At 37.3% G+C, this 18,459-nt stretch overlaps 1 protein-coding gene across 2 annotated transcripts in view; it reads left to right on the top strand.

The window, feature by feature from the left end:
• Positions 1 to 6,718, top strand: part of GAD1 (glutamate decarboxylase 1) — a 35,008-nt gene extending 28,290 nt beyond the window's left edge. For both annotated transcript variants that reach the window (XM_030952241.1, XM_030952242.1), the window contains one exon: positions 529 to 6,718. In XM_030952241.1, coding sequence (XP_030808101.1) covers positions 529 to 702 — 174 coding nt within the window. In that variant the 3' untranslated portion in view covers positions 703 to 6,718. The remainder of the gene's footprint in view (positions 1 to 528) is intronic.
• Positions 6,719 to 18,459: the final 11,741 nt, after the last annotated feature.

Genomic DNA, 18,459 nt, shown 5'->3' with positions numbered 1-18,459 from the left:
GTAAATGCCCAGTACTGCAAAACTAATGGAAGGTTTCCATGGCTTATCCTAACAAAAAATATTCTTTATGACATAGATCTTGTTGAAAAATTTCCATTGTTGTACCCCCATACAAAATACTTTGAGAATACATAATATTCTCATGGAAAACATCCACTACCCTCAGGAAGGTCTGGAGTGGACATTCATACAGAAGCAGCAAATGTTTCATCATGAAAAAATCTTCAGCACAAAGAAATGAGATATACATTTAATATATAAAATTATTACATAGAGAATACTCTGGGATACTATTAATTTGTAAATCAAAAAGATGGATATTATTGTTGTCAATTTTTCTTTGAATAGCCAATCTTACATATTTAGTTTTCCAAGCTTTTTCTTGTTACAGACATTTCTTATTAAAACAAATGCCTGTCAATTTATTTATTCTGAATTAAGAAATGCTGTGATATACAAGGAAAGAATAATTTTTTCTTCTGTCTTTGTGTGTGTCTCTCTCTCTCTCTTTTTTTTTTTATGATAAAGGTGGCACCGAAAATCAAGGCATTGATGATGGAGTCAGGCACCACCATGGTTGGATATCAGCCTCAGGGCGATAAAGTCAACTTCTTCCGAATGGTCATCTCAAACCCAGCAGCAACTAAGTCTGACATTGACTTCCTCATTGAGGAAATTGAGAGGCTGGGGCAGGAGCTGTAGTTGTTGAATGATTTATTTCTTGAATTCACTGTTTTCCAGCAATGGCTATTTTTTAAACCCAGTTCTGCAGAACATGTTTAAAGGAAATTCTGTAAGTTGCAATCTCCTAAGACATCCTTAAACAAAACAACTATAGGCTACTGAAATATATATGTATTGGTAGATCATATTATTGAGGGAAAATGTATTATCTTGAAGTTGAAGTACTATTGACTCTTACATTGGTCTTGTTTATTGTAGACAGCAGAAAATTAATAGGTATTAAAATAGCAAATTAAGAACTCTGCACAGTATATATGTACAGTATAAATAAATATATATAATTATATATATACATACATATATATATATATATATATATATATAAAGTGGTTATAAACTTAGATCGAAGCCACAGCATGTTTTCCACTTTAAGAAAATTAAGTTTTCCTTCAACAACTTTGATGTGGATAATGTGCTACAAGTTTTTCTGCCAGACAGAAATAGACATATAGAAACATTTCTAAAATGTAGATTCTTAGGAGCTAAAGAAAATGTATAACAGTATTAGATCTTATTGTTGGTGCTTTTCTCACATACAAAACAGCAATGTCTAAGAGCACCTTTGAGTAAAATAGTTGTACTTGCCCTTTAGTGTCAAATCAGGGGATGACAGTAGCAGAGTCATTGTAACAGGTATATTATTGCTGTATTTTTAGAGGTTAATTTGTGTAGATTGTGTATATTATTGTTAAATTACTTTGTGTAAAAGGATTTAAATGTAATAGTTTTACAGCAAGATAACTGTTTAATTGTAGGAATCTGAAACATTTGCTTATTTATATGCAGAGATTTACCATGCTGAAGAGTTGTCTTGTATTTTCTTCCATTTGTAATGTAACCTATTTATATATTATTGAAGTTCTAAATAATGTTTATGGTATTTTAGTGTCTTTGTGAGCCAAAGAAAAAATATGAAAATATTAGTTGACACTTTTGTTTAAATCCTAGTGCCCTTAAAGTATAACTTACAGATAATTTTACTGAAGATAAGGAATTCTGACATTGTGTATAGACTATCAAATTATGGGATCCCTTTAATCTATTAGAATTATTAGAAATTTCAGTTTTATTTATTGTAATGTCAGACTGTTCAGTGTTCTGAATGCTCTTCTAGTGAATATTGATTGCTAACCAAGGCCCCTGTTTTTGAGTTTTATTTCAGAACTGACCTCTGTGACATTTTAACTAAATTCTGTGGGAGTTTTAACCACATCATTCTTTTAGTGAAATGGAATTTCAAAAATAAATAAAACCAAAAGTAATCTCAGTATCTTTTAGTACAGCCAGCTTGTCCCAATAATTTCAACTGGTTAGTCTTTTCAAAGTATAGACACCAGATTCATCTGCAGCTTGATCAATTTTAATCATTAGCTAATCAATATTATTGAGTGGAAAAGTCCATACTAGTAACAGAGTAGTGGAACAAAATGGAGATTCAATAATCCTCTGTTCACTGAGTTAGTGTCATGGTGATAAATGGAATATGCTAATTTCAAGTGTTTTCATATGTGATTCTTTGCAAAGCAGTAATTAATTGCTTTTTTTGCCTCCCCTCTGCCTCAGTAATAAAATTGAATTATTTTAGAAACCTTCAGTGAAACACAGTCATGCCATGCAGTTTTTGTAGTCTCTCTGGCCCCTGTCAGTCCTGTGGAAGGACGGCTACAGGTAAGAGAGATTTCCATCCTGCAGGTCCCACTGGCTGTCCTTTGAGGATGGTGTCTCACGTTTGTGGCTGTGTTAGCACAGGGGGAAGGAAGAAGCTGTTACAGTAAATGCTGTCTCCTACAGCACAGTCTTTCCAGGTTTTCATAAGACTCTTGCTTATTCCTCTTTCAAAATCTTCTGTAAAATCTATTCTTCAAATCGAGTTGAAGCTAAAAATTATTGTAAATTTGTCACTGACCTTTAGATTCGTAAGTATGACTTTCTAAATTGATCTGCATTGGTACTATATATCATGAAACCCCCTAGTAATCTTACCAATACAGTATTCCTTTCATTAAATTTTTTCAAGACAGTGTAGTTGGTTTCTTGCCTTCTTGATCTCAAACCTCAATCTTGCTCAATTATAAGCCTATTGTATTAATGTGTATTCAATACTTGACATTTCCTGATGGAAACATCCATGCAGTATGACCTGAGGCCTGCAGTACAGGTGTAGTTGGCATAAACATTGACTTTAGTGCTAACTTCCATAATATTGAATGCCATTCTTCATAGATACCAGCTATTCATCAAAACTAGAGGACCTCTCATTGAGAGCTGTTCTTAGAGTACAGAAAGAAGCTTGTTTTGAAGAAGCACTTGTCACATTTTTATTTCAGACTTCTGTCTGAAATCTGGTCTCAGTTTTACTTTATTCAAAGGGCAGCTGCAGAAGATTGAAAAAATTCTTTCAGTCCTTCTTGTTTATTAGAAACAATATGAGCAAATATAATTAATCCAAAGACGTATGACTGGTGACTTAGCTTCAGTAGAGGATTTTAGTCTTCCACACAAACACCATGGTTTTTATGATTTCCCCAGTTCTTAGGTGGGAATTCCTGATTTCCTCCACCTCCCTTATCAATAATGGTATTACTAAAGCTCTATCTTCCCCCCAGTCCTCAAACCTTAATATTTTAACCTCAAGAACCCTGTAACCAGATCACCATCTCAACATTCTAATAGTAGTTAATGCATCTGAGCTGTTAATTCTCCTTGAAGCAAATAAATGAGGTGAAGAGAACCATCTTCATCCTGATCATGAAGCTGTAGGAAGGACCATAATACAGCTGATGGCATTCCTACAGCACACCCTTATTCTAAAATGCAGTCAGAAACAGATCTAGACCTCCTCAGAGCATGTATAATGTTTTGCTCACTAAAATTTCTGCTTCTTCCTTTATGAAGTATCTTGTGTTTTGAAGGTTAAAAGCATCAGAGGCTCTTCCTTTTGCCATTGATGGTTTGCAGCTGAGTGGGAATAATGGAGCTCCTCCTGCTTGTTTTGGAAGTGAGACAGTCAATGCACAGGTGTTGTCTCTAAAGACAGAGGGCTTAAATTTACCTTCCTACCCACTGCATTTATCTTGCTTTTCTGCAGCGTTGTGTCTTGACACAGATGACCACCATTGGATTTTTGCAAAGCTTTTGATTCTAATATCAGATTCTGGGGTGCTTTCCTATTAGATATACTGTGTTCAACAGGCACCGTGCTTGTATCAGTTTCTGACTTGGTTAACTGATTTTAACAGAGCAGTTATAGTCATTAGTGAGAAAACTCATCTTTTTTCTTATTAGGTCATTTCCACCTAAGTAATGTGCCACAGCTTCTCAGACTAACGCTGACCTGGAGCTTTCCTTCTTTTAAATCCATATGCTATTGACTGTGAGAGATTAGGATGTATGGAGATACAGGAATATTGACTAATGTAAAGCATTTTAATTCCAGGTGAGCAACTTTGTTTTTCTGAGGTTTAAAATACACTTTGAGCTAGCAATTTTGCCTTTAAAATCACAGGGACAATCAGTGTAACTTTGCATGGGTGAATTCAGATCAATTAAACAATAGGCAAGATCTTAGCTGAACGGTAGCTGCAGTGCTTATGAAATGATATCATTTATTTGGAAAAGACTGACCACTGGATAAAAATCAAGAGCAGCTGGTGATTTTGAATGAGAAAAATTCTGATTGTGTTATTAAAGGTAATTTTTAGAGAAGATAGATTATACCATTCATGGCAGATAGCCAGAAGCAGGGGCCTTGGGAATAATCCAGAATTTTAAAATCATCATGAAGTTAGCTCATAATCTGTTTTTTGAATGGTGACAAATATGAAGGGATTTTTTAAACAGAATCTCTGTTTTGTGGTTTAAGAAATGTTGAAGTTATAAAGAAGTTATGCAATGCAGTTTTAATTTTTCAATAAAAGTTTATCTTAAAAATTAGTAATTTGTCTCATATAATTTTTGTGAGATCTTTTGTTTCCTTAAGAATATGAGACAAAAGCCATGCAACATTATCCCTCGCATTAAAAATAGTAAGGCAAATGTTAAGGCAACTATTTAATTTAATTGTGGATTGAATGTGAGTTTGTACCAACAGTGACTGAGGAAGAGCCACAAGCACCACAAGAACCTTGGTCAGTTTGGACAGGATTGTTGAGACATTCGTACTGTGTGTAATATGAAAAATGTGCTTTAAAATCTTGGATTCTAGACCATGCTTTGGGGTAATCTACTATTCTCTTGTAGGAGATAAAATAATTCAGTTTTTTTTTACACCAAATAGACTGAAAAATAAGAGTACATTTTGAATTCATTAAAGTATAATTTTTTTTTCATGGTATAGATAAATTTTGATTAATTGCTGCTCTATGCATTATCTGTAGAACTGTCATTGATTTTAACAGCATATAGGAAATTTTATTTTGATTGCTTTAGGGTAGGATGAACATCCTTCAATTAGGATGAGTTTTCTTAAGAACAGTTCTATTTTTAAGTTAAATATTTTATGAAACAAATTAGTCATGAGAAAAATACACACAAAGAAACTTATTAAGTCAATTAGTGTAGCATACAAATACCATCATGTAGAGCACTAAAAATTAGGGAAGATGATTGTATGGTGTGAGTACTAAGGAATGTTCAGCTTATGCACAGACTGTTCAGTAAAATGTTAGGACCACAACAAGGCTGTGTGTAGTTAGCACAGCTCTCTGTGGTCAACAGAATTACACCTGCCTGGATTTCTTCTGTAGTGTTTTATAATTTGCAAGTTATGATAGTTATGCTGAGGGTGCTGATACATGAATTGGGAGTACTGCTCACTCAAGAGCAACAACTAAGAGAGGAGGAGATGACAAGATGCAAGCACTGTCTGAAAGCAAAGGATGAAAGGAAGGATGGCTGCAAAACGCAAAAGGATTTCTGTTTCCTTTGAGTATTTGAAAGAATCAGACTTTTGGACAAAGCAAAATTAAAATTTTGGTTAGAAGAAAAGGTAGATGCAAGAAGAGGATTTTAAGTAGACCTGGTAAAGACAGAAACAAGTTCTGGTTCTCTGCTTCAATAGATCTATCTACTGGGGGAAAATGGAACATTGTTTAGTAATGATGATAACAGAAAAAGCTGAAGACCTTGAGTTATTTCTGCTATGTATAAGTACTCTGTTCAGCATCTGAATGTAATTATTTCAGATTGGATAAGTATACTTGAGATGTGTATTTGTGAATGTATTTATATGTATTGGTATAAATGAGAAGGATGGGTGCATGCCTTACATACTCAGTGTGTATCAGAAAAAAAAAGTTGTGCACGATGATGACTCTTTTGTGTAGGATTTTTCAGGACAGTTGAAATATAATATTGAACAAGTATATAGTGAAGGAAACAGTAAATTATTTTCCCCTACCCTTTAAAGTATGTGTGTGTTGGATATTTATATAAATGATTAAATCTCTATCATATGAAATTCTCAAATTACATACCTTTTAACAGGATACCAGTCTGGTTCATCTACAAATGGTTGGTTTGATGCAGGAATTACTGTATAAAAATTTATGGCCTTGTTTTTTGTGGAAAGGTGTTATGTCATGACTGTGTGAGCACAAATATGTAAGATCAATGCAGATGATAGGAAATGGAGAAAAACTAAGTTTAACATTCAAGAAAACCTAGAAAAAATGTCACTGCAAGCAAAATCAACAAATGTAAGTACAATTACTTTAGCTTAGATTACAGAAGTCTATCATCTGTGGCCACAGTGTAAGCTGGTTTGAAGCAGTGTCTACTCAGTGTGACATCATTAAGAGTTTCAATTATGCTGGTGCATAAAGCAGGCATGTTGGCCTTCCAAAAAATAGAAACTTGAATGCTACTTTTTTTTTTTAAATCCAACAGGTGAAAGTGTCCCTAAAAAGCAACGTGAGAAAGGCATAAGACATTTCTCATTCAGTGTCATATGCTATTTATATCTTCTAAAGTTTGCATGTGTTATAAATTACATTCACTGTTTAACACATTGCCTTATTAGGACTTCCCCTGGGCCTCAGCAAAAAAGACCATTAATCTCAATTAAGCTTTTCCTTTACTTTTGGGAAGGTTGCCCGCAGTGTAAGACTGACATTCGTTCTCGTGGATATACCACCAGATAAATTCTTTATTTCCATTAGGTTGAGGCTTTTTGTGGTTCCTTGTTGCATTTTCTGGCTGTGAGCACCCTCTGAAGACAAGGCCCTTATTGAGTGTCTCTTCCAGGTGATCACTCTCCTGCCACACTCACAGCACTGGCCATCACTAACACGCTGGCACAGCTCTTGGTTATCTCGGGGAGTACAGCTTCACTGGGCAGCAGGCAGCAGACCTCCACATGCTGGGTTTACCAGTGCTGAACTAAAGAACCACAGCTGTTTTGATTACAGCAGGATTTCCTCTTTGTGGAGAAAAAAAGACTTTTACTAATTCATTATAACCACTACTCTTAATTTGCCAGTAAGTGAGCTGCTACAATAATTCACTGTGTTCACTTATCTTGGTTGCACTTTAAAAGTCTATTACTTGTACCTGACTCAGGTATGTTACAGGAGTACTGTATTTCTTCATACTGTTTTGGACATCATGGCTCTTCTATTTTAGTCTACAAATTTTCAAGAAGAGGTGTGGGGGATTTTCCCACTGCAAAAGTATCAAGTTTAGTTTCTGTACTATAAATACCACATGTCAGTGAGTAGCTGTTAGTTTTTACTCAGTCATAGCAAATGTAAATGTAATTATTCTGTAGGTATAAATTAAATACCAGCTTTATCTTACAGTATAATGTGATGTGTCTACTTTTGTCTTCCCAAGCATATGAGGCCTGTCTTTTTGCAAGCTATGATGTCCCAGATTGCTAATTGTGACCTGGCTCCCTGGCAGTAAGAACTGTAATTGCCATCAGACAGCTCCCTCTGCTTCCTGAAGTGAGTGTGTGCAGACTGATTCCAGCATTAGAGCTTGTGTTGTATGTTAAAGAAGTTAAAAAAAAAAAATTCCTTTCAAATACATCAACATTACTTAAAAAAGAACTACTAGGCCAGTAATTGCTACAATTTTCCTTCCCTAAAAGCCTAGCGTTTTTTTCCTCTCAGAAATTCTGCGACTACAGTGTAAATAATTATGCTTAGCTATTGTTGAATGACTTAAGAACTCATGTTAATTTTCTATATATAATGCTGCTATAATTGTACAATTACTGCTGTACTGGAAGCAGGCCAGAGGTGGAATAGAGGTTCTCAGGGGAGTTTGAAGGCTCCCTCTTTTATTCTGTAGCTCAGATCAGAGCTGTCTCCATTAAGCTGGCAAAGTGGCCAAAAAAGTCACTGAAATCACTGGATTATACTATAGAGAATTGGTTGGATTCTCAGAAAAATGTACATGACTTGAATTTCCAAAAGGAATGCCTGCTCCCCTCTAACCTTTTAGCAAATACATTTAGTTAAAAGAGCTTCAGCAAACATAGGGCCCCTACCTGGGACCATGCCCTCAGTTTAGGGTTTATGTAGTGAGCTACTAATTCATCTATCTACATAGGTAATTTCTAAAAAGGCACGATACAAGTGTCATGTATCTTGTCCTGGGGTGACTTTTATGATGCTTGTATCCCCATCCATCTGTTTAACCCAGAAATAAGTTTTGCACCTTGAAGACTGGTTCTGAGAGCAGAGGGGGCAGAAGAACCCCAGAATTTGTTATCAGGAGCTGCACTGGCTCCCCTGCATCCTTCTCCTGGACTGTGCTCTCTGCAGCACAGATAGTGGGACAGAGCTCTCCTGTGCTTTTAGTCAGTTTTTACCTAGCTGAGGCAGTGAATTTCCCTGGACTGTGGTTTTTCTTTTCCTTGGTTTGAACATGCTTTGGACTGAAAACCCAGAAGAGCACCAGAAGCTGACACCTGTGGCCACCAGGGCCTGGGACGCTGCATTCCACCACCAGAGGAACTGAACACAGACTGAGTGAGCCCAGGTACAGCCCACCAAGGGGACTTGCTGAGTTTGTAATCTCTCAGAGCAGCAAGAGGTTTTATTGTTTAATATTGTTCATTGTTTTGTGCTGGTGAGTGCTTTGCCTGTTAAATAAAAAGATTTTTTTCCACTTTTCTCCAAGGAAATCTTTTCCCAAACCAGTTGGAGGAGGGGCCACTTGAATCTGCTTTCTAGAGGAGCCCCTTTGGAGGTTTTCTCCCAAATTTGCCTTAAACCATGGCTGTCTCTAGGCTTGTAACAACAAATTATTCTGCAAATACTAGACATCCACAAAATTTTAGAAGTAAATAATATTTTATATATCATCTGTCTCCCCAGCATTTCATATTTCTCATCCTTCCAGTGAATGGATCAATAGATCCTTTCAAATGTGTGTACAGGGGAGAGAGAGCATACAAGGAAAGCTTCTGGGCCAGGCTGCCAAACCAGTCCCTTACGCCCATCTTTGAATGGAAGACCAGATTGTGAGTTTGTTCTAACATGAGAAAAAAACCCATCAAGGGTTTCTTGGGTACAAATTAAAAGGGAAAGAGAACTGATATACCAAAGAACAGTCACACAGGGCTAATTTCAAAATAGTAAAGTTGTCCAGCAGGCAGAAAGGAAATGTACAGTACACTTTTGGCTGTGGTGTTTTACCACTTTTACAAAGTGGTAAAACAACAGAGGAAGCCAAGAAATAATTTGATATCACTTTAAGTGATGTTCATTGCATATAGTTTGAAATAGACACCAACATAGAGTATGTTATTTTGTAGGAATAAATAGAAATGTAGATGAATATCTACCAGTCCTAACTGCTTACTTATATAGTTTTAGATGCATAAGGTTTTTCTGGCAGTAATATTTTTTCATTACATCCACAGGCATTAGGAACCTTTTTTACCATCCACATCACTCAGCAAAAGGTACTAAGAGGAATTGTGTGGAGAGGTAAAGCTTTCTTCCACCCACTTTTTTTACTTATGTTTATCCATGTTAAGTCAGTTTAATTTTCTAATAGTGTTGATGTCTCTAAAATGGTGTGTCAGTTTCCTAGGCTAAATAACACAAGTTTCATTACTAAAATAATTTGAAATGGCAAAGGGCAAAGTTAAACAGTGAAAAATAAACTGCATAGAAACAGGCATATAGAAAAAAATAATCTGAGCTAACAGATTATTCTGTCTCTATGTGATTTGAGTCTGATGTGCTCTCTGAAATGCAGATTCAGCAATCTGAGCAGCTGTTCAGCAGTTACAACAAAGAATACCAAGGATTTAGAAAAATTGAGGCCCATTTCCCTATTACACTGTAAAATCAGGGTTTTGTCTCTAGCTGTGGATGAGAGATGTGATTTGGTAGGTTCTTGTCCACTAAAACCAAGTCATATTCAGACTTCGACAATTTTTAAAAAGAAATCAATTACTGTTTGAAAATCTTTTACATAGTAAGTTATGCAAAATCTTCTCATGGAGAACTGGATATATATTTCTAAATCAGACCAAATATCTTAATCAGTTATTATATAAGAAATGAAGAAAACAATATAAAATAATAGATTTAAAGCATGCATATAAAAATACGTCAAATGTTAGAAATATTTTACCCTGAGTATTTTGATTTTACATTCTTTTGTTATATACTACATCCTACAAATAGCTTTTAAAGTACCTTATAAATTGAGGACCTTTATAATTTATTTTGTATTTATCCATGCTCTATAAGCCACATTGTAATTGTAGCTAGTTTTATGAGCCTGTATTATTTGTAGGTCTCTGGACTTGGTAACATTTTATAAGATGCAGCTGTTGAACTGCTTTTAGCTGGTTCAGTAATGGTTGCAATTGTTTTGCAGTTGACTGTAATTCCTGGGATTTAGTTGGTTTGTTATTTAAAAACAACACAAAACAGGAAACCTTTGATAAATTACATTCCTAATTTATGCGGTTATGTTCTAATCTGTTGATGGCTCTCTAACAGATCAAGAATTAACAGCATAAATAAAGAGGTAGTTTAGAACCTAACATTAAAAAAAAGTGACTTAAACCTGGTGTAATGCTATTGAATTTTAGTGCAGTTACACTAAGGAAAATTAAGGTGAAACTGAATGAACTAGAACCAGGTGTACTGCCCTGCTTCTAAAAGGGATGTGACTATAGTAGAAGAAAAAGTAGTTTAGGCAAAAATGAGGTCAGGGTTATCACAAGAGATGCTCTGCATCCTTTTGTCAGCCTGCACCTTGGTTTCCAGCTACAATTTCAGTGTCGTATTTCATGGCTGAACATCAAACAACTTTAACCTGCCAAATTTTGCTGCTGTGGTACAGCTGCACATAATGGTGTAAGAATGATGGGCACTGTAATTCCTCTGTGACTACTCAGGTTATATTGTTCAAGACCCCTATTCAGGATCATATCCAGATTTCTTTTAAATACCTCTAAGGATGAAGAATGAGGATGAATCTGATATCTGGCGTGTCTTTTTTTTCTTCTGTATGTGATGGTGAAGCCTGAGCACATACCTGGAAGTGAGAGTAGATTATTCCACTTGCAGTTAGGAGGGAGACCTTACTAGTAAAGTAATAAAATCTAAACTACCTTAAAATCTAGAGACCTGCAAAAAATAAAACAAAACAATCCTCCCCCCAAACAAATAAACAAAAAACCAGCCCTCAAGCCTAACCAACAATAAGAGATCCAGTGTAAAAGGAGACTAAATATTTTCATCTCCTTTCCAGGTATTAAAAGATTCAAATTTCAAGGTTTAGATCTATTAATATTTTATATTTATTTGGCCTGAACAAATAAAATACTAAACATGCTGGAAATATCTCACAAATGATAAAGAATTGTAATGTGTATTTACAATGGAGAAATAAAATCATTCCCCTCAATCTTCTTAATATTTTTGGTAAGTGTTAACCACTGGAACCCTCTTATACAGAGTCAGGAGTTTCACTAAGAAGAGAGAAAATATTGAAGAGGAAGGAGATGGAGTCCTCTGTGCCTGATGTGCTTGGACTTCTTCATGAATGACTGGTATTGACTGAGACAGTCTTCCAAAATTGTATTGCTGTTCTTAAAGTAGTTGTGTTTTGATCTGTTTCAACAGCTTTGCTAACACTTTGCACTAAGCAATTTGCAATCATAGCTTTTTACGGCAACTAGAAACTTACCTGTGTTTTCCTTTTGTAGGCTTTTTAACTGAGTCGGATTATCTAAACTGTTACCCATATTACAGTAATTAATTCAAAAGCTCTCTAATATCTGTTTCTCATTATGACAGAGTTAGGTCATGAATTGTGTATAAAAAAAAAAAGAAACAACTGTAACAATAAGAGTCACTGTTCCAAGATGTCTGTAATTTCGCATTTTGACTGCATTTTGCACTGATCAGACTTTAAAATTGCTCCTTTCTGTTCACATTTTCCCAGCTTAGTGCCTGCATAAGGCACATTTAAAGACTGAGCAAAAGGGAGTAGCCAGTTTTACCAGGGGGGTACAAGGAGATAAAACAAGGTTAAACTGAGATGAGCTAGAAACCCCCTACAAATCTTACATTATATATTTTAAAAGACAGAATGGGCTTTTACAAAATGGAGACGTATTGGAAATAGACCCACTGCCTTTGATATTCTAATATGAAAAAGTACAACTCTAAAGCTTGTGTCAGCAGCCCCCAGTCAGCAGATTTTCTGTTTCCCACTGGGCTTTCATTGAAGAGAAGCAATGAGAAGAAGCAGTCAGAGAGAAGGCCAGGGGAACAAACCTGATCATACAGGTGTGTAGGTGAGGACAAGTCTCACCTCAAGACCTGGATCTGAGAATTGCCTGTAGGTAGGTCGGTGGCTGTAAGCCTGTGCTTCTTCCAGCTCCTGCTGCATCAGGGCCTTAGCCTGCAATTTCTGGTTCTTGCAGCACTCTTATGTTCCTTTTCTAAGCAGTTCTGTGGCTTCCATCAAAGCCAGCGGGTAAACTGCCTTTCCTATGCTCGTTTTTGGCTGCAGCAATTTCCTCTGTGCTTTTGTTTGTTAGTCTCTTATGGTGACCGCAATTTTTCCCCTTCATGCTGACTTAGGTAGGAAAAAATTTCAAATGATCATCTGTTCTCAATTTTCTTCAGCTGTTTAACTCTTTCTATCCTTGATGTTGTTTTTCTTAGCAGATTATTGGCCCAAATCCCTGTTCCAGGAGTGTCTGGACCTAGGACAACATCCAAGTTTGTGTTTGAGGTTAAAAGCCCCATGTAACATTGCACAGGTCACTGAATCTGACACCATATCAAGAAAAGATGCTCAAAGAAATAGACTTGTTAGGTGATGTCTGTCCCTGAAAACAAAGAATGCATCTTCCAGAAACATCTTTGAAAGTCCTAGCTAATGCCTTGTACATCACTTCTCTCCAAAGTCACACCCTAACACTATACCATAATTCAAAAGGAAGAAGCCCTCATGGTTAAGGTTCGGTCATTTATGTGACTAACACCACACTCTTCACAGTGTGTTCTAGAATAAAAGCTGGTCCATACATTCAAGGAGGTATTGCAGGACTCAAACCCCTTAGCTCTAGTAGTGATCTACCCAGAACAGCTAGAGGAGGAGTCAGTGCCAGCAGGAATAAAGGGGCAACTCCAGAAACTGGCTGGGTCTTTCCAAGTGGTGCTAATCACCAGTACTGTCAATCGCACTGACACCTGCAAATCCCATCTCAAAATAAATAAAAGCTATTCCAGCACATCCTGCTGGGCCCACCAGCTCTTGTTTCCCAAACTTTGTTCTTGCTGAGAAATGAATCTGATCAGGTGGCATTAGCACGGGCCATTGAATCATTCTTGTCAGCAGTATGGGAAAGCATTGTTGTTCTGTGTCATTTGGCTTTCAGTGCAGTGATTTCAGATGACAAACTGCTCATTTGATTTTTAAGCTCAACACATGGGTGACATCCTCAGTTGCTGCCTTTGGGACACTGCAGAAAGCAGGGAGAGCTCCATCTGCCTGCAGTGAAATGGAAACCATGTCAAACAGATGCTTGTCCAGGGCCAGTGATTCTTGTCATAAACTGCTCTTTAACTTAGTTTAACATATCTAGGTAGCTGTGAAAATGACTTCTGGCACTTTTTCTCATGCTATATCTCATTGGTTTTGCTAATTCACCCAGGAAGTCCTTTAGCATTTCCTCTATGGAAGAGGTGCCAAGAGCACTCTCATAGCCAGCCAAGGAAGGATTAACCTAAGATCCAGCTTCTAGCTGCTCTCATTACATGTGAGAGAACAGAAATTCCAATCTTTTTTTGGAGAAAGGTTGGGTGCTGCATTGGGTTGACACAGCTTTCTGGCTTAGCTTATAGGATCTGATTACATCCTAGGATTTTGCTCTCTTCTTAATCTGTTTTATTTGCTCCCTCCAGCAAGAGCTCATTAAGAGAACAGTCATCTGGCTTTAACAAACTCCACCTGGTTTTAACAAACTCCACTCAGTAGTATTCTTCCTAGGATTTTAAGGCCATTATTTAAGGATTGCCACTCCCATGGCATGTATTACATTACCAGTTTTTAAAATTGTATTCAAACTCCCAAATGTAATCTAAAATTAAATAATGTTCACAAGGACAGGCCTCCTGCTTTCTCAGGGATGTGATAAATACCAGCAGAAGCTCAAAAAATACATTTCCTTGTTGTGGAAGATAGAATCCTTCTCCTTAAGACTTGCAGGAAAAGAAGTTATCAGCTATTGAGGCAGAAGAAAATTAATCATAAAAGACTTCTCAGGGCAAGAAAAGATAAAGGACAGGGAGTTGAATGTTGGTTTTGTTGAGGTTTTTTTTCTGAAGGGGGGATTAAAAATAACTTAAGAAATGCATAGTTATGGAACCTTTCATATTACATGTCAGGATGAAACAATTCAAAAATATAACAAAGAGACTAAAAGGGTCTTTTCCCGAGGCTAAAGCAGATTGAGCTTTCTCTAAGAGCAATGTATTGCTTCGAGTCTGGCTGGAAAGAGGCTAATGGTGCTTAGTTTGTAGCTGTCCAGAAGATGGAGGAACATGCCCTTCTGTGACTAATGAATGCACTTAGGAGGGCTGTCAGAGAGCTGGAGCTCTGTGGGCAGAAAGAGGAGTATTGTGAACGTGTATAGCCCATGGGGCCAGATCATCCTTGTGTCAGAGTCTGAGTGCAGTATTTGTCCTGTTTATCTCAAATTCCCCACAATAATATTTGTTTTATTCCTTCTTTCTGTGAAGAAAGACCTTCTAGGACCTTTGTATTTCTCTCTCTTTCACCATATTCACATGTCACAGGTTAGCCAAAAGAGAAGCAGCCCAGTCAGAGCACATGTGCAGCACAAGACAGTGTTTATAGACTGCCTGGTTTCAGAAGGCCCTTGTTCTGGATTTAGGGATGCAGAAAAAAATGACAGAGCTACTGGGAGAGGCAGCTCTCTGGTAACTCTGCCTTGGTACAAAGGTGGTTTCTGTTTCTCACAGCTTTTAGAACTGTTCCTGTACTCTGACAACCAAACCTATGAAGGCCAAAGCTATAAAATCAAATACTGTGGATGAAACCATCACAGGGATTTCTTTTATCCCTGATATTCAAGAACTATATTTGGCATTTCTGCTTGGTCAAATCTGTCAGGGCAGGTGTAATTTCTCTTTTTAATGTTCAATGTGTTTGTAATAACTCTGTAAAGCCTACAGAAAAGGTCTGGACTTTTTTCCAAGAAGGACCTTTTTGTCAGGCTCAATAAAAGGGACCCTGTTCAGGACAGGACACTAAAGGATTTAATATATGACTCATTTTTAAATACAGGGGGTTTGTAGTGTAAGACTTTCTCCAGTACTGATTTCTTCTAGAAGAGTCTTCATCAACAGCTGTTCTGAACATGTCTCAGTGGACTCTGGCAGTTTGGTAGCACTGTCAAGCTGTAAATTTGCTTTCCTGTCTTACTGCTCTTTTATCTTAAACTGTAAAATTTGAGTTGGGAAACTCCAAAGTAAATTTTTTGTTTTGGGTTTTTTTATGTGGACCAACATCTGTCATTAATGTTTCAGTCTGTACTTTAGATAAAGGGCTCTAGAGAAACTGTAGATAAAGCAAAATGTAGAGCTGACTTCTTAATTCATGATAAAAGAATTTAAAATGCTTTATAGAACTAAAGCTGAAGTAGTACACATGACTATACAAAGTACTAAGCACCCAGGACACTGCAGAATGGATTCTGTAAGCAAAAAAATTTCTCATATCATTTGTTGTATTTAAGAAAACAGGATTTTAAACATCCTTGGTAAATAAAAAGGAGTGCTGCAGCAAATCTTTGACTATCAACAAAGTCTCTTAGTATAAGCAGTTTCCAAAACTCCAGATTTTAGGCTAACCACTTGGGTCAAAAATGACTGACAACTCATGTAAGTATCATGTAATGAATTGGTTGGAAATTACTTAATTGATCCTTCATTATGAACCCTTCTTCACAACATCCCTAGCTGCAGTACTCCCAAAGCCAGCTGCTATCTACAGCTGAATAGGAGCAGGCACATTAAGCCTCTTAAATACTTGCATTGTGATTCCTAAATTGGGTGGCCAGAACCTTAGTCTATGCAATTGCTTCTATAATTAAGATTCTATCTGTGTTTCTATAATGAACCCGGTTTTCAGCTCAATACATTTTAAAGAGACTGCTTTTCTTTTTTAGCAGTGATTTCACATACATTGTCTTATTTCCTGGTTAATAATGAAGTGAATCTCTGAAACATTCTGACATTTGTCATAAACTCTGTGCCCTCTCTTAACCATTCACCAGTGCATCTTTTACTGTGAATGCATCTATTTAAAGGTTATTCTCTTCTATTATGTCTCCTCTTCATAATACACTGTAAAAATTCTTAACACTATGCTTCAGGCTAGAATTTGGGGGCTGATGTCTGTATGAAATGGGACAACAAGCTAGAGTAAGGATTGCAAGTTTAAAGTAATTATAGAGGCAACAAAGAGAGGACATTGATTACTAAGCCCATTCCAATATTCAGGCACACATTTTCAAAGCTTTTTAGGAAGCAGAAGACGTCTATTTTTGAGCCTAATCAGTCGTAAAGTCTCAGATGAAACCCCTGTAGCAAGTAAAAATTGTATAACAAGCCATTCTGTCAGAAACCTATGGCTATAATATCTTTAATAGTCAAAGCTGTGCCTCTCAGATCTGTGTGAAAACTACCTACCAGTGTCTAACTCAGAACTACTGGGTCTTCAGCAGCTTTGGGAAGACAGAGTTTAACTGTATTACAGCTAAGTCAATCGCTTCTACGAGTTAAAGTAATGAAGGCTTTAGGTAATTTCCTGTGTCCTATTAATAGGACCTCCACAAATTAGTTTTGCTGAGTTTCTGGTTTCTGAAACAAAAGCCTCGATTCTGGTCTCAACTGACTCGGGGAAGAGAGCTGTAGATTACCTTTACAATTCTCTGATCCATTGATGGCATCTGCAGTCCTTGGTGCAAATTACAGCAGCCAGAGGAACTGTTCCTGATAATAACCAGAGCATGACAACACTGACTACAGTTCTAACATGTGCCCATGCTGGGAGCTCTGGGGAAAAAGCAGAGAGCAATTCTGGCAGCTATCTGCCACAGAGCACTCCCCTCACAGAGATGCAGTGTGGTCGTGCTGATCCTGAGACATTGTGGCCCTTCCCTCCCAAAGCAGAAGATTGCTGCACGTTGCAATAGCACCAATTTACAGTTTTCAACTGAGGGCTTATGAGCTCCAGCTCCTTCCTCGCTGGCTACAAGTCACTCTTAATTGTCTCAGTGAAACTGCTTCCCCTCCCTTCTGCATTACTGTAAATCAGCCATAATGCAATGGAAATTGATAGGTATTTAGAGCAGTAAAAAATATCGAGTGGTCAAGACTAGGTTCTTTGCGTTTGGCATGGTTTTTGTGCCTCGTGGAGCACCAGGGGAGAACCAGCCCTGCAGCATTCTCACTGCAGGGAAAACTGCCTAAGAGCAATTTGTCCAGCTAGTGCCTTCTTCCCTTGCATTTCAGTCCCTGTTTAGCTGCATAGCAACTAATGACCATTAAACCAGCTTTACAAAAGCCCCACATTACTTCTGTACTTAATTAACTTTTAGAGCATCAGACCGTAGTATTTAACCATAACCTGCTGAGTTTCAGGGTTTCTTGTTTGGTCAGACACTCACTAAAGCTTGGCTTCCATTCAAACTGCTTCACTGTTAATTTCTCTCAACATTCACACATGGTCTGATCTTTTCACAGCTGTTCCCAGCAGCAGGTCAAGAACAGGCTCAGTCTCACACCCCCTGACATTTGCAGGTAAGCTGACCATTGCTATCTTATTTCTTCTCAGACTGCCTCAGTTCCCAAGCATCTACTGCCCCTGGTGTCCATTGTCCAAAGCTATGGGGAGTGTTTGTGAGTACTCCTGCAGCCAGTGGATGGGTGTGTGGCTTTGTGTCAGCAGGCCATTTCTGTGATCTACAGCTACATTTTTGTTTTTGTAGAGCTGAGGGGCCTGTGCTTTAGGTCTTCTGTTACTGTGAAGTTCTGAGTATTGCAGGTGCACAGCCAGGTGGATGCCTTCCAAGTAGCAGTAGGTTGCTCCCTATGTGCTTGCAAAGGAGATAAAATCGCCTTGGGCACTGCTAACATATGACTTGATCTTAGACATACATCAGACTCTTTATGGCTCCTACCAAGCCCAGTCCTGCTC

This window comes from Camarhynchus parvulus, chromosome 7 (genome assembly GCF_901933205.1).
Source record: "Camarhynchus parvulus chromosome 7, STF_HiC, whole genome shotgun sequence".
Lineage (NCBI taxonomy): Eukaryota > Metazoa > Chordata > Aves > Passeriformes > Thraupidae > Camarhynchus > Camarhynchus parvulus.
The sequence above is the reverse complement of the archived record's forward strand: the minus strand, read 5'-3'. Positions and strand labels throughout refer to the sequence as shown.